The sequence below is a fragment of the Colletotrichum abscissum genome, assembly GCF_030869225.1.
Source record: "Colletotrichum abscissum strain IMI 504890 chromosome Unknown Scaffold_46.1, whole genome shotgun sequence".
NCBI classification, from domain to species: domain Eukaryota; kingdom Fungi; phylum Ascomycota; class Sordariomycetes; order Glomerellales; family Glomerellaceae; genus Colletotrichum; species Colletotrichum abscissum.
The window spans coordinates 310,529-326,748 of record NW_026850387.1 but is presented as its reverse complement, the minus strand read 5'-3'; the positions used below and the strand labels follow the sequence as shown (position 1 = coordinate 326,748).

Here is a 16,220-nt window from a genome sequence, read left to right as displayed (position 1 = left end):
GGGGGGGAGAAACGATCGAGGTTGGGCCTAGGTTCCTGAACGGGCGGGCCGGGGGTGGCGGTGCCTTTCTCGACCTCTCACCTCTCACCTGCTGCTCACCACACTCATCTCGCGCCGCACCTCTCATATCGCACCTTCCAGTCTCACTGACTGACGTTGCGTGGCGTTGCGCGTACACATGCCTTGTCGCAAAAAGGCATTCATTTTCAATCTCATCGCAATACACACTCACACGCAACGAACATGCCATCTCATGTCATCCATCTTTAAGCCCAATTTCATCGCAAGCAATCGAGCACCTCATCACCATCGTCCATCGTCCATCGGACTTTGGTCATCACTTTAACATCAGCGCAACGCCCGTGATTCTTCCAGTCCTTTTATTTGGTCTCTGCCCTGCATACCGAAATTTCCCGCGCGCAGTCCCGTGAAGAAAAGCTCCGTTTCGCACGGTCTCACCGAGCCACACTTCACTAGTGTCACGGCGCAACAGCAAAAGCCAAGGAGAAACAGACCTCTTTTCGTGAGGGAGAGTAGGAACTAGGAACAGGTTACCCCCAAAGGACCGGATTCCCGTTGCTGCGGAACCAAGCCTAAGTAATAATACGCTCATAGCCCGGCGGCGAGCGCAACGCAGCGCAGCGCATTAGTGGCCGCGCATTTTTGCATTTACAGCTTGCATCTGCTGCAGCAGCGCGCAAATCTCATACGACGGACGGGAAATCAGAGAGAGGGACTTTGCGCTTTGCGGAGACAAAAGGGAATTGGGGTTTGCGGATTGTCCAGAGTATAAGGCAATGGACCACCCGAGTCCGTCCGCCGACCGCAGCAGCGGTGCGGCACCACCACCACCACCAGGACCACCACCACCACCAGGAGCGACGACCAGACGAGAAGGAGATGGGCCAGCTGGCGTAGTGGTAATATCCGACGACGAAAGTTCGGCCAGCTCAATGTCGGATGAGGAGGACTCAGGTACCGACCACAACCACGACGACAGGAAGCGTCATCACCGCGACGGCACCACCCCCGCCGGCGGCAGATATAGACCCCATACACCTACGCCGCCGCCGCAGCGAGGCTCACAGCAACACGTTCCGCCGCCGCCTAGGGGGAGCAGGGAGAGAGATATTCGTGCGGAACGGCATCGCGACTTGCGTGAACGTGAGCGTGACCGGGATAGGGATAGGGATCGCGACAGGGATAGATCTCGGGGTCCGGACCCGAGGCGGCGGGGAGGAGGGGGAAGAGGAGGCCTACCGCCATCACCGCCACTGGATAGGGACCAGGATCGAGATCGGGACAGGGACAGAGACAGGGACAGGGACCGCGACAGGGACTACGACAGAGACAGAGACAGTGACAGAAGTCTGCGCGACAGCCCTCCTCTGAGGGACAGCCCTCGCCTACGAGACAGCCCTCGTATAAGGGAACGAAAGCGGCAGAGCTTCGCGTTAGACGAAAAGTACCACGGCGGAGGGGGAGAAGGAGGCCGCAGCACCGTCAACGGCCACGCCAGGAGACAGCAGAGCGTGCCCCCCAACAGCGCCAACAACGGCGCAAAACGGCAATCCATCACGGAGCGGCTCATGAGCACCTGGACAGCGGCGCGGTCGGGCGCGGCGCGCGGAGCGGGGGATCATCCGCCGGGCGTCGGGGCCGCAGCCGCGGCGGCGGCATCCACGCTCCCCTCGCGCCGCGCATCATCGGCCTCGACGGCGAGCAAGGCGTTCAACCCCGTCGGCAGGGTGCGCGAGTGGCTCGACACGTGCAATGCCGAGCATGGCGACCACTGCTCCGGCCCGCCGACGGATACGTGGCGGCCGATATGGCTGATTGACTCGGTGAACCGGTGTCTCGTGCGCGCGAGGGCGACGGATCGGTATATCGCGCTCAGCTACGTCTACGAGCCGCCGCTGCCTTCATCGCGGGGTCCCGTGGAGACGTTGCGGGAGAACCTCGAAGTGTTGACGGCGAGCATGGATGACGCGGATATCCCGCAGACGATTCTGGATGCCATGTGGTTGGCAAGGAAGCTGGGGATTAAGTACCTCTGGGTCGACCGGTTTTGTATAGTGCAGGACGACGACGTGGAGAGGGAGGAGTACGTCAAGAATATGGCATACGTGTACGCCAACGCCTACATGACCATCGTGGCGGCCGCGGGCGACGCCGAGTCCGGGCTGACGGGGTTGTTGCGGAGGACGCCGCCGCCGAGGGGCACCGCGGCGAGGAAGCACGAAGATTTGGTGCTCTCGTCGCGGTGGGCGGGGCGGGCGTGGACGGTGCAGGAGGGCATGTACTCGCGGCGGAAGGTGTACGTTTTCGAGGAGACGGTGACGTGGGAGTGCCACTGCGACTTGTGGCAAGGGCCGCCGGGCGCAGCGGGCGGCGGCAGGTTCAGCAAGATCCTCAAGGGCGGAGGGCTGGGGAGGCACGGCGGCGGCGGGGGGCCGTGTGCGTCGAGGACGTTTCCCGCGGCGACGGGGTACCTGCACCCCGTGTGGCCCGACATGGACGAGTTCGCGCGGATCGCGATGGAGTTTAGCGCGCGGCGGGTGACGCTCATGTCGGATACCACGAGGGCGCTGCGGGGAATCACGACGGTGCTGTCGCGGTCGTTTGCGGGCGGCTTCGTGTTCGGTATGCCGGTGAGCTTCCTGGACGTCGCGATGCTGTGGCAGCCGAGGGCGATGGTGCGGCGGCGGCTGATGGTGCAGCCCGTGACCGGGATGAACCCGCTGCCGTCGTGGAGCTGGCTCGGGTGGCACTACGACGGCGTGCCCGCGGACCTGACGCTCTGGCGGGCGGCGGCGGATTACGTCCAGGAGGCGCCTGCACATCACGGCAAGAGGGGCGTGGAGAGAAGGTTCAAGAGCCCTTACGCGTTCCGGTTGCGGTCGTTGGTGAGCTATGAGCTCACGGACCGGGCGACGTATACGCCGTTGCCGAATGATGGGATGGCGTACCGGGATCGGAGGCATCGGAGGACGGTGCCGTTGCCTGCTGGGTGGTCGAGGAGCGGTGGCGGGTTCCGGTATGCGGGGGATCCGGAGGTTGTGTTTCGGTACCCGGTGCCCGTGGCGGAGATGGCTGGCGGAGGTGGAGGAGGAGCGGACGGAGCCATCCCGGGGCCGGGATTGTCGCCGTTTGGGGACTTTGCGCTGAGCGCCACGCTGCTTTCGTTCAGCACGACGGTGGCGTACCTGGACGTCGACTTCGCCGTGGCTAGGAACGGGGCGCCGCTCGATGCGAAAGCGGCCAACGCGGTGAACTCAGGGAACAACACGGGGCCTGGCACGGGCTTGGTGGCGCCCGGACGAGGGTACGGCGTCCCGTTGGCGGTAGGGAATATCTGGTCGAGGACGGGCAAGTGGTGCGGCGTGGTGACGGCGCACGATAGCTGGTTGGGCTTGCAGGGGGCGAATCATACGGGGGAAGAAAAGCTCGAGTTCGTGGCCGTGTCGATGGCGAGCGAGAGAGGGGGGAGTCATGTGTTTGATCTGGATGCGTTCCGGGATAACATGGACGAGGACGAGATTGTGGACTTTGTTAATGTGCTCTGGGTGGAGAGGGTTGGCGGGGTGTGTTACCGGAGGGGGCTTGGACATGTTGTGCAGAGGGTGTGGGATGCGGTTGCGAGAGACCGGATCGAGGTTCTTCTTGGATAGGATCTTACGGGGAAGAATCGTGTCAAGGTATACGGAGGAGCCGAGATCGGACTCCGGGATGTATTTGAGATGAAAATGGTGGCTGGATGACCACGAGTTCTGGTGGATGAGGGCGATTAGCGTCTGGATATCATCCCATGTACGAGATGCATGTTTCTTCTATAGGAAGGAACATTCTATATTTACTCAAGCTTCATAGCGATTTGTATAATAAAAGCTCTCCCTAAATGTAGGGCGATGTTGAAAACAATGTTCCCTGACTTGACGACCTTCAGAGATCACTCGACGGGCTATCCCGGTGTCAGAGCAGTACTCGGGGTCGATGTAAACGACGACATAGCTATGTAGCCAGCCGACTTACACGCGCCTGCGTCGACGTGGTATTCCACGTTTTCATACCTCCAAGCCCTTCTACCACCGATTCCCTCTCGAGATAAGCAGGTCCTGAAGATGGGCATTGCTGGGTGCGTTCCAGTTGATTCTTATTCGCGGAAGTTTGATTTGACAATCGTTTCTACTTGTACTGATCGTAGCTTTTCAGTTTTTGGGAACTCGTTGACCGAGCTGGTGTCGAGAAATCCTTGGCACAATGGGCCACTGATCACTTGAAGGAACATAAACGACCACTTCGCATCGCTGTCGATGCAGCCCATTGGCAGTTCAAGAATGTCTCTGACGCCCAGGAAGCCGCTATTCAACAACGTTGGTTACCCATTTCAGTCAGCCCCTCATTACTCCATTGATCTGGTTTTCCAATTATGTCTATTCATGTATATTCTGCACCATTTTTTACTTCCACATTTTTGTTTCCCTTTGGAAACCCAAGAGAATCCCCGAGGCTGATAATTCCGACTAGAATCACCAGGTTCCCACCCACGAGAGAAGGCCATCCTCGAACGTCTGCTGCCGTTGTTGCGGCTCGGTATCCATGTGGTATTTGTCTTCGACGGGGAACAGCGTCCACAAATCAAGCGGGGCTCCAAACGGTATGGTCAACGAGAGTCAACCACCGCCCTCATAAAGCACACGCTGGATCACATTCTCGTACCTTGGCTCCAGGCACCAGGCGAAGCCGAAGCCGAGTGCGCTTTACTCCAGCAACAAGGTCTCGTCGATGCAGTCTGGTCTGAGGACGGCGATTGCTTCATGTTCGGCTCCACTGTTGTCATTAGAGACCTGCGGGATACCAAGAACCACAAGTTCAAGGAGCATGCGCGAATCTTCGACATGAGAGAAATCCGTCGCTTGAAGGTTGGCCTTTACAATGATAAAAGTGTCGCCTGTTTCGCTATGCTCACTGGCTGCGACTACGCACCCTCCGGACTCTTAGGCTGCGGGACACCTCTCGCTCAAGAGCTTGTCAAAGACGGCGGCCTTGTCCAGAGCTTCTGGTGTATCCAGACGCTTCCTCAAGCGAATCAATGGCGAACGCGTTTAGAAAATTCGATAAAGGTAATCACCAGCCGGAATAATCTGCACTTCAACAAGGAAAAGTCCAATATCATGACTTTCCCTGATCTTCAGGCCCTCAAGAATTGTCGTTCGCCCGCAGTATCCACTTCAGAGACACTCGAAAGGCTACCTTTCTTGCAGGGCGAGTGGTATGGCACTCACACAACGAATAGCCTGGCAACCACAATTCCTTGGATGCAGCAGTACTACCTTTCGAGAATGACCACTCTCTGGTGGGTCAGGCAATTCACACCCATGGTACTGAACCAGAGACTTCTCAAAGGCGAAGTTCAAGCTCTCGACCTCGTCGCCAAGGTTGCACAAAAACGTAAGGAGAGCCCAACGAGTTCCATCGAGCTCGATCCCTGTAATGTGTTTCCCGGTATCGAGAATATCTTCATCGAATCCGAGGGAATCCTATTAGTGAACAGATGGCGAAACGAACGCGAATCCGCGGGCAGTCCGATCCAGAATGGGAAATTTGACATGCTGGATGCAATTCTAGGGCATGGGATGTCCGACGAAGCATACCAGGCGTGGAGGAAGAAAAAGAGGTCACCTCCGGCAGCCAAGATTCATCCGGCACATTCAGCGCGGGCACCCCTACCTCCTCAGATGAGTCTCGGCAGCCGAGTTCCTTTCATGAACAGTTTCCAGGCAAACGGCGGTGTTCTTGACGACTTAACGGAGCCTTCTAACATCGCCTTTGGTGTTGGTGTAGCTGAAGTCATTCCGTCAGACCTTCTGAAGCTTCAAGAGCAGATTCTTGCGGAATGCCAGGCCAACAAGATTCGTACTCCGGCTGTAGAGCCTCGATGCAATATTCGCATTGGTCAGGGAAAGTCTCCAACGGACAGCAAACATTCTGAAGAATTGATCTCGCCCTTGCTGGTTCACAAGCCTGCCATACCGGCTACTACAAGCCCTTCCGTTCGTTCCATACCCAAGGCTGCAGCACCAGCATCTCCCGCTGATACCAGGGACAAACGAATGGCAAAGTTCGAAGTCAAACGGCGTAGCAAAGAGACATCGAGAAGTGCGGGATATGATGAAAGTATTGCTCTTCGATACGGCAGTGCTTACAGCCTCGACAACGACGATACTCCCTGTGAGTCGGCCTCAGCCAAGAAGAGAAGGCTGGAGAAAGCCGATGTGGAGGATGTACGAACCGAGGCCCCCGGAGTGAGAGCAAGACGCATGATTCTTGAGGTTGAGCTGGACTCCTCTCAGGATTCCATTCGGGCTACCAAGGCGAAAGGAGACGGGCGATGTAAGCCTGCTGTCGTGGGTGATGAGACAGGTACCTCCGGAGCGCGGGTGCATGGTGGCGGCACAGTTGACGATCCATTCGAGGTCTCGTAACGGAGTTTTTCATCTCAAACTTTTCTTCTACGGCTCCAACTTGATCCAGCATAGGGCCATGGCGAGCTTATCATCTGATCTCGAAGGGGGGAATAGGTACGGATGGAATGGAGAGAACGACATCATGTACAGTAGAAACATTATGACAAGCCAAGCAGCTTGCGCAGAAGAACATCATACTCGAGTGGGTGTATTTATATTGCCTTCAACTGTGAATTTCGAAAGAGCATGTCGCGTTTTAGAAGTAGGGTGAGGTCAACCTTTTGAGGTCCTTTCCGACGGAACTTCCGAGAAACGCATAGGTGCAGCGCTCTCATATCCTTACAAATCGAATCTAGAATCCGCCAGGTAGCTCTTAGTGATGGAGAAGACGACGGACATGGATTTGCAATCAAATCGGTCAATGGTGTCGCGATTTCCTTCCCGAGGTAAAGATTCCGAAGCTTTCATCGGGTGCCGCCAGAGCTTCCGGGCCGAAGACTTGTGGGGTGCGCCCCCCCCCGCCGTCCCGCACTTGGGAACGGGGAACGGATATAAACGTCACCTTGCTTCCTCACACGTGCTTGCAATAGTACGCTATTCACAATACATTCACTTACTCCCTCACATTGTTACAGAGTATTCCTTGCGAAATATACGCAAGCTCTCAAAGGACGACCAAGATTCCAACAGTTCGCCACCTAGCACAAGGGGACGAGAATGGCCTCCTTTGCTACCACAGAGGGCGTGGAGCCCCACGACAGCTATTCCAGAATGGAACCGTTCTCGGCCAGCGAGACGGCGATGGAGCGGGACCTCCGGCTCCGGATACGGGACTTTTACCGGACCAGCGATAACAAGGACCTGAACGAGCGCTGGATCGAGTTCTACACGCCCGATGCCAAAGTGAAGATTGGTCCGGCGGCGGCGGAGAAGCACGAGAGTGAGTTTTGCTACCTACGTAGTACCCAGCATTTTGCCTTGAGGTATGGGGACGGCTGACATGTTTTTTGTATTTCCAGACCTCCGTCAACTACGGGCGGACATGTGGAGCTCTGTCGCGGCGAGGAAGCACTGGATCACGAGTGCGATCGGCTCCGCTACCGAAAAGGGTGTGCACGTCATGCTCAAGGGGGGAGTTCGGAGGAAGGGGTTGGATGGTGCTGAGAACGTGTTCAGCTGGGCGGGTAGCGCAGACTGGGTGAAGCAGGATGGGGAGTGGCGGATGGAGGCATATCGAGTTTGGCTCGACCAGTGGGCTCCTATTGAGGGGGAACTACCTTCGGTGTCAGAGTTTTGAAGTGTGACAAATGACGGCGCTGGCTGAAGCGGAAATATCCAGAATTGAGCAGTGTGTCGAATAGCAATGAGAATTGTATGTGAACCGGAGCAATCCAGCCATTGAGATGTGGCAGTCATTCATTGAGCATCGGGCACTCGCCAGTTGGCGGCGCAATGCGATTTGTCGCAGCCACCGTGTTTCGGCGATGGCATTGCTCTGCCCGTCTTGAGCAGCGAGCAGATTGGCCTTGAGATCGTCGATGACGGCAGATTCATCCGGTGATGGCTTCGACCTCAGACCGCCCCATGCGCTTGCTTGCGCTTCGACGGCGTAGCGGGCGCGGTTGGCCCCGTGCCTTGCATTCATCGCGCGTCGCCTCGTCCAGGCTTCGTCTCGCGTAGCTACGCCTCATCCGAATGGGTTGCTTAAGTAATTGGGCCGAGGGTAGCCAGAATCTCAAGTAGGTATTGCCTCAACAGAATCGTGACAAGTTGGCGGCATCTCAATTCTTGAAACGGCGATGATCGAGGTTCGCAATCCACCCAGTAAAGCTGAAGGCGAGGTTGGGGGAATGAGGAGGGGTATCCAAGGAGAGCCCCTCCATACGTCAGCTATGGTGCGTTGTTCTCGTGGTCCACGGTAGAGCTGTGAGTGGCTCGTTCACCTGACGTGGTGCCCCCCGTTCCTCCACCGAGGGGGGTCAGGTGTCTTTGTCAGTCGGACGGTCTGGCCCTGAGCCGCCGAGTGTGTGGCAGTTCAATGGGGAAGCGGTGCGATAGGACAGACGGATGACCGTCAACGGGAGGATACGGGATCACGACGGCATACCGTAGAGGGAAGCCAGGAGGCAGGACCGCAATCCTGGAAGTGTTTGGCGGGAAATGAAGTCGACACCGTTAATTTAGTCGGGAATCCGTCCATAATTCCACCCCAGGAGGAAGTTTGGTCCAGTTAGCATCGGTTGAGCCTGCGCCGCTTGTCATCAGGCCAAAGCGGGATGATGGCATCAGTCACCAGCCCCAGATCGTCACCTTCATCTGTCTGTCGGTTGTTCGTCTTGCCGTCGTCCGTCTTCAAAGTTGCTGGCACAGAGGCAAACGTACGCACAGCCCAGGTGTCAGCAGCTGGTCCCCGCTCCAAGGATGGCTTGTTGGGGGGTTGTGATGGGATTTGTGACGGCAGTAGTAGGTATTTGGCCTGCCAGGCTTGGACATTGTAACTTTTGGCTGGACGTCGCGCCGTTGCCGCCTGCACTTCCGGCCTCGGCAAGAGACTCTGTATGCGTATGCAGAGCTGAGCTTAGGTAGGCGTTTGAGTGGCTTTGTGAGTGTGTGTACCAAAGTGTATAAGAGAGTGTGTGTGGCAGACATTTCGGAGATTCGGTAGAAAGCAATGGAAGAAAATGTGTCAACCTAGTGGTGGACGGATGAGAGGGGTCTCAGACAATATTGAAGTCGTAGTTGAACCAGTGTTCCGTTCGTCTCGCATGAAAATAGTTTGATTTGGTCGCTTCCGTCAGGAATTCTGAGGGTAAATGAACTGATAACGCTACTGCGCGCGTACTCGGTGCCTGCAATCAACTAATTAGTGAAAGAGAGAATAGACCGGGAGGCGCAAATAAAGGAGGTAAGTAAATAAGTTGGAGCTTAGCCAGGCTGGGCTGGACTCAACTCCGGTTGCTGAGGTCCAATGTCAAAAAGAGAGAGGAGTGAGCGAGAGCGAGGGCGTGTAAAGTGATCGGAAGTGTCTCTTTCTCTTTGGAGTCTTGAAGGTGTTAGCCCTGCTATCCGCGCCCGCTGCAGCCCAGCTTGAGGTGAGGTGTCTTCCATTGTCTTTACGCCCCTGCCATGCTGTTGTAACTGAAAGGTACCTGTTCGTAGGACGGCGGGACCACGTATCTTCCGTCAGCTGGTACGGTCATGTTCGAGTTCTCCGACAACCAAGAGCTGCGGCGGAGGTACGGAAAGGGACATGACCAGGTACAGAGCACCGGGGCCCCCCAGCCTGGCAGTCTCAAGAACCAACCAACCCCCCTTGTCCGCTGCGAGCTGGTCCAAGATTGGTGCGCTGTACCTATCTGCAGACTGCACCAGTATCCGCGGTGCGCGTCCTGCCCGTGATGCGCATCGCAGGTACCTGCCGGGCGAGGTTCAAGCCGAGAGTTACCTCCAGCCTGGAACCTACCAGCTCGTAGATGCAGTTGCAGAACAGTGCCAATCCAATCGCAGAATCCCACCATACTGCGTGTGTCTGTCTCTGTGCTTTCCCCTCCCCCTCTCTGAAGTGCATCCCAGCAAGTTGTCTGCACTTGACACCCCTGTCATCCTAGTTCAGGTTGCTCCAACAGACTCAATCAGAAGGGGGGCATGGAGGGGTGGCTTGGAGGGGAGACTGGATTGGGGGGCACACCGCGCCGTACTCCGTACTCGGGGGTGATGGAGGCGCGCAATGGAACCTGAACAACTGGGGGACGGGACAGAGCGAAAGCACTCGGATGCCCCGCTTCCATCCCGCGGGTGGCCAGCAACTGAAGGAAGGCACCTTGCCCGAGGTGCTTCAGATATGGCTTTCGCTGCTAGGTAGCAAGCAGGGTTCTGTTGTGCCTGGGAACGTCGTTGTGACTGAGAATGAGGTGTTGCTGAGTATGAGAGTTGGCAGGCCTCTCGCATACCAAACGAAAGCAACCTGGAACCGTCAGAGAGGCCGCCCTGTTACGTGCCCAGGTGGTGAAATGTGCCCGGTGTCTTGTTTGCATAGTGCGCCCGGCTACCGGTACCTACCTTACCTTTACCTGAGGTAAGAAATGGAAGGAAGAGGAAGGTCTCCCCTCCGTATCTTATCTTACCTTTAGATGCCGCTGCCGCCGTGGAGGGGGTGGAGGCGGGACACACCACCCACCCCCGCCATCAGCCACGGAGAGAACAGCAGGTCCAAGTCAGGCCGGGGGTACCTAAAGGCACCTAGTGTACTCCGTACCTATGGTAGGTACACAGTAGTACCACCGCACCTCACCTCAACTGGAACTGGAACTGGACCGGCCGGACCTAGGACCTGCCTACCTGACCTCACCTCATTGTCACTCACTCTTCCCCGTGCTCTCTCCTTCGACTCATCAACACCAACAACTCAAACAACGATCCACGATAGCAGCATTCCCGTGAACACAACAGTCACGTCACGTCCGTCACGACCTGTCACGTCTTTCCTCTTCTGTCTTCTTCTCTAGATTTTCCTTTGGCCATCCTAGTAATCTCTCTTTTGCTCTCCGCTTTGGCAGTGCCTGCAAAGAAAGCCGCTCTTTTCCCTTTCTTTACTGCTTCTTCCCTTCGCTTTCACCTCCAACCCGACGTCCATCTTGCTTACCGACCGGTATTCGACTTGTTCCGTCTTGCTTTGCCTGCCTCTATTTGCCACGCAAAACTGTTCATATTCAAAGCATTTACAAAAAAATAGCCTGCGGCAGCCTTCGTTATCCGAGGTCATCTGCCGCCTTTGTCGACCACTTTCGCGCGATTCTCTAATAGACCAACAACTCAACTCTCGTCCTTTGCAGCCTTCCAACAACCCTCATACGACGATACCGAGCCACGTACCACGACACTTGCATAATCGTCTCGTATCGACTTCATCGTTCCCAAATAAGCGGTACAGCTGGCTTGCGGAAACGCAGGTCCTTGGAGCAGGAGACTGCTCCAACTGCCGCGCAACACCACTTGAATGCCGAGTAAGTTCGGGTCTCTCTCCTGCGCCCCTGAGCTGTCATACGCGCCGGAACCAATGTAATATTGCCATACTCATCACATCATTCTCTTCAGGTTCGAAGAAGGACAGAAAGAACGCGAAAGATGGTGCAGTTAGCGCCGCGGTGACGAAACTCGCCGCGGGCAAGTTCGCGTAGGTTCCCCTATACCCCTGCCCGTCATCTTAGAACCCCGCGATAGTCGGTGTTGAGTCACTGCTGCAACCCTTATGACCCTTCTACCTTTGTCGCGACCACGATGGCTAACAACCTCAAAGAAACGGCAGCCCTTCCAAGAGCCCTCCGTCCGATGCATCGTCGCCTCCCGTTCATTCTCCCGACATTAGACCCATAACTCAAGACCCGTCCCCATACGATGGGCACCCCACCGTCTCGCCCGCTCTGGATGCACTTTCCACCACATCCGCATCGGCTGCAAGTACAAACCACGACTGGGCAAGAGGAGGGCTCGCTGGCTCTCCAGGCAACTTGATCAGTCTCATGGGCGAATCGCCGCCCACTCAACCTTCCTCCTACGAAGACTCTGGTCGCCTCCACCACGGATGGGCCGTCCAGCGCCAGTCTCTGACGCCCCAGACTGCTTCGCCATCCCCTCCCAACAGCATGCCAAACCATATGAAGCGGCCTCTCAGCTTCCAGATGGATGCGCAGTTTCCCCTTGAAGCCTACCATCAGCCGGCTGCAGCTGCAGCATACCGTCGCAGCTCCATGCAGTCGCAAATGTCCCACGCCCGAGTAGGCTCCCAACCCCCGCTCCCTCATCAAGCCCAGCCGCATTTTTACAGTGCTCCTGACATCGACTTTGATATGGCTTCCAAGGCCGGCATGAAAGCCGGCGATAAGGGCTATTACTTTGGCTTCGATACACTCCCTGCTGCACACAACGAATTCGCTCCAGGATCAGACAATGTTGCCCTGGCGGGCTATGAGGGTGGTCTCGAAGTTTATTCAGTCAGCAAGCGTGGCTTAGATCGGGTTGCCGGCCTCAAAGGGTTGCGAGGAGGCGTATACGATGCCAAGGTCCTTCCTTGGTCAACTCCTGGAGACAAGGCCGATGATTCTCCGCTCGTGGCTGTCGTCATTCACGGGCCTGTGCTACCACAAACATCGCCAGAGATCGCAATTCAAGCGGCAAACGACAACATTACCGAAGACAGAGCTGATGTGCCAGGTAGCCCTCGAGCTGATGGCAGCCAGAAGGGAGGCCCTTCCGGCCGATTCACGCCTGCCATCGAGTTCTACCAGACGTCAGTCGAGCTATATTCACTCAAGACAGGCAAACTCGTCGACGTGCTTCTACAAGCTCCAAAAGTCCCGCTGGCAACACCCGTAACGAGCCCGATCTTCAAGGCGCCGCCGCCGACGGGCGCATTCACGATCAAAGCTGATGCTGGAAACATTGCAATCGCCTCTGGAGTGAGTGGAGAATGCTGGGTTTACCGTTCTATCCTGGATTCCAATGACGGCACAGTTCGCTTCGGTTGTGTTGGTAAACTCTGGACCAGCCTCCAACAGCCCCCTCGAGGAGAGGTTGCCGAGGATGCTGAACGCCGCCACTCACCTGCGCCTCCTCGTCCCAACCCGCAGACCCCAATCCTATCGCTCAACGGGAAGTGGATTGCCTACTGCCCTCCAGCTGCATCTTCGCAAATCGCTCTGCGCGCTCATGTACCGGTGGTCATTCTCGGCAAAGCCCCGGGCATCTCTTCGGTGACGTCTCCTGTGCTACCCGCGGTCACCGGATCTGTTGATTCTCCCATGGCCGAGAGCATGGTCAACAAGATTATGCGTGAAACAACGCAAGAGTTGATCTCGGGAGCAAAGTGGGTTGGCCAGCAAGGACTGTCGGCCTGGAATTCGTACTGGAACAAGAATGCGAACCAGGCGCCTCCGATGCAGTCTCGATCCCCTCCTGTGACAGCGCAGCAATGGGCAGGATCGTATCCTCCTCGACACGACGCAAACCAATTCCCGCCGACTCACGGTACACCTGGTCAAGCAGTGACTAAAGACCCCGGTCTGGTCTCTATCCTCGACATGGACAGTTTGCCAACTTCGGCCACCTTGCACCCGCTCATCACCTTTGCATCTCCACTTGGCTGCAGCTTCCTGTCCTTTTCACCGACTGGGCTATCTCTGTTCACGGCAAGCGGCAAGGGCGACGTGCAGACTGTATGGGATCTGATGTGCATTCAGTACACCAAGTCGTCACCTCTTCAGGTGATCGCGGCTAACAACGCAGTCGGCCCACGAGTGCGCCAGGTTGCGCAATTCTCACGGATGACCGTTGCTCGGATCGTCGACGTGGCTTGGTCGAAACCCAACGGGGAGCGGATTGCAATGGTCACGGAAAGAGGAACCGTCCATCTCCTTGAAATGCCTTTCAGTGCCTTCACCTGGCCGCCGCCTCGCCGGCGCAAGGCCACGGAAGAAAACGGCGCTCCTGCGTCAGATGCACCTAACTCAGCTGTATCGATCGCATCCAGTGCCTTTGGCGCTGCCTACCATGCCGCCAGACCTTTGATCACTCGGCCGCGTAGGAGCAGCGTGAACGCTCAAGGCTTGGCCGGCGGCAACTTTGTCGATTCAGCCAGCGTTGGAGGAAGAGCCATTGCTGCGAGCATCAGTCATTCCCTGGGCAAAACCGGCGTCGCCATAAACCAGCTGCGCCACACGGGAGACAACCGCGTTTCTTTGCCACAAAGCTCGCTTCTGCCAGCTTCATCATGCGTCGTATGGATCACTGGTAGAAAATACCATACTCTGTATGTGGTTGGCGACGGCCTAGTGCGAACGTTCCCATCCAAGACTCGTCGGCCGTCGGCGGCTGCCAGCAAGCAGCGCACACCTCGAGGAGTTCGATACAAGGACTTCAAAGTTCCGGCACTCCCCGACGATGGCTTCTCGCCAGCTGTTCGGCAATTCATCGACTCGGACGAGTATCTGGACCTGTCAGACCGAGAAATGGACGTGGGCAAGACGCTGACGCTTGACCCGCGCGCCAGACCGCTCCAAGTCGACCTGAGTGCGGAAGCATCCATCCCGCAAGCCGAGATCGAGTCCAGCGCACCATACCAGCCTTTCCATACCGACAGGCGAGTGGCTTTGTATGAGTATGCAAGTCCACCAGCGGCCTTGGCTCCATCGCTTGCTGTACTGATGGCCGATACCACACTGGAGGATCACGCAACGCCCAAGCAAAAGAAGAGACAGCAGCGTGTTCGCGCTCAAGAAACAACTCTTGAGACAAACTACTCGCAACCTTGGGCATTTGGTCAGCCACTCAACCTGGTGAAGCTCGATACTGGACACCTCTCAGTTTCAGAAGACGAATTCAACATTTCGGATGATCACCGCGCGCTCCCGCTTTCTTCGATGGAGAGAGTTATGCACCGTGGAGAGAACGGCGATGAGATTGTTGTTACAACCCGACGACGACGTGGGGCGAGGCACACGGAGGATGAGGATGGCTTTTTCGAGGATGACTGTGAAGTGCTTGACTTTGCAGATCAGAGAGTTTGAGAAAGGAATCACGAGGCGTTTGGAGCTAGATTAGACCAGGAGTCATTCTTGCCATGATTTTGTCTACGGATGATAGGCATCGGTCCAAAGAGACATGCGTCGGGCCGAGGCCTGGGATCATGGGGGCAGGATATGTACTTGGCCGGTCGTGCCACTCACTCCTTTATTGGTGATTTTTTGAGGGTTCTCTCTGGCCTAGGGTAGTACCTCCTCGAGCAGCATCAGAGTAGGTAGCCTTGCTCTTGAAGTGAGCAGCGCGCTCATTCTCCAATAAATCCAGCTTAGATACCCATCATTGTGCTTTCGCAACTGTGGACCCATTCCCCCTTGGGCCCTCATGTTCTATGCCCGTATCATCGTAGACATTCAACAATAAACCTGGGTCTCCCGGGCATCGACATGCGCAACAATTGATAATAATCTCCCACTTCCGAGTCCTTTACGCCTTCTTCTTCGCGGCAGCCTTAGCCTTGGCAGCCTTCTTCCTGTTGCTGCGGATCATGACGGTGCCTAGGAAGGAACCGACAACGGCGGAACCGAGGAGGATGAGAATGACGGGAATACGGATGGCCCAAACGCGCGCAGGGAAGAAGCTCTGGAGAGGGTGGCCTTCGTCGACGAAGGGCTGTGGCAAGATGTGTTAGTCAACCTTGCCGGCCCTGTTCGCAGAACAAAAGGTAATGAGGGAGGAGGTGGGTGGGCGATGCTACTCACCATGAGCAGGGTCCAGATGGAGTAGTATGTAAAGATGACAGAGGCAGCCACGAGCATGGCGAAGCCGACGAGAGTTCCGCTCTGTAATAAACAATCGAAGCACAGGTTAGCGAGCTGTTGATCATGTTCAGTTTTGCCTGCCTGCCCTCCTGCCCTCCCTTGTTGCGCTCGAGGGTGGGATGGGATGCTGGCTGTTGAGTGCGGGCGGGTCCTTGCCAACTCGGGGAGAAGCAATGTCAACGTACCATTGTCGATTTTATTGAAAGGGTAAGTAAAGAGTGTGAAGAAGGAATCGACGAGATGGGTGCGCGCAAGTGATGACCAGTGACTGTGTGAATGAAAAGGCCGATGTAAAAGAAGGGTCGTGGGGGATTGTGGGAAGGAGGTCGAGATGAGGTAAGGCCAGTCAGGTGGTAGCTCTAGGTGCTGTATTGGATCCTCCGATCGGGAAAATTGTCGTCGCGATTTCAGGGGACGA

At 56.5% G+C, this 16,220-nt stretch overlaps 5 protein-coding genes across 5 annotated transcripts; 4 read left to right on the top strand and 1 right to left on the bottom strand.

Annotated features, from left to right (window-relative positions):
* Window positions 1-797: 797 nt before the first annotated feature.
* Window positions 798-6,485, top strand: CABS01_13635 (heterokaryon incompatibility protein; the record flags this gene model as incomplete). Its single annotated transcript, XM_060546977.1, has 3 exons — window positions 798-3,584; window positions 4,205-4,373; window positions 4,528-6,485. 3 exons carry the CDS (start codon window positions 798-800, stop codon window positions 6,483-6,485), a joined length of 4,914 nt encoding a protein of 1,637 aa, XP_060394801.1.
* A 699-nt stretch (window positions 6,486-7,184) lies between these two features.
* Window positions 7,185-7,764, top strand: CABS01_13634 (uncharacterized protein; the record flags this gene model as incomplete). The annotated part of the gene is made up of 2 exons (XM_060546976.1): window positions 7,185-7,407; window positions 7,487-7,764. 2 exons carry the CDS (start codon window positions 7,185-7,187, stop codon window positions 7,762-7,764), a joined length of 501 nt encoding a protein of 166 aa, XP_060394800.1.
* Window positions 7,765-9,717: 1,953 nt separating this feature from the next.
* CABS01_13633 (uncharacterized protein) lies at window positions 9,718-10,182 on the top strand (the record flags this gene model as incomplete). Its single annotated transcript, XM_060546975.1, has 1 exon — window positions 9,718-10,182. One exon carries the CDS (start codon window positions 9,718-9,720, stop codon window positions 10,180-10,182), a length of 465 nt encoding a protein of 154 aa, XP_060394799.1.
* Window positions 10,183-11,463: 1,281 nt separating this feature from the next.
* CABS01_13632 (uncharacterized protein) lies at window positions 11,464-15,028 on the top strand (the record flags this gene model as incomplete). Its single annotated transcript, XM_060546974.1, has 3 exons — window positions 11,464-11,470; window positions 11,562-11,640; window positions 11,764-15,028. 3 exons carry the CDS (start codon window positions 11,464-11,466, stop codon window positions 15,026-15,028), a joined length of 3,351 nt encoding a protein of 1,116 aa, XP_060394798.1.
* Window positions 15,029-15,467: 439 nt separating this feature from the next.
* On the bottom strand, window positions 15,468-15,990 carry CABS01_13631 (dolichol phosphate-mannose biosynthesis regulatory protein; the record flags this gene model as incomplete). The annotated part of the gene is made up of 3 exons (XM_060546973.1): window positions 15,468-15,653; window positions 15,743-15,823; window positions 15,988-15,990. 3 exons carry the CDS (start codon window positions 15,988-15,990, stop codon window positions 15,468-15,470), a joined length of 270 nt encoding a protein of 89 aa, XP_060394797.1.
* Between the last annotated feature and the right edge of the window lie 230 nt (window positions 15,991-16,220).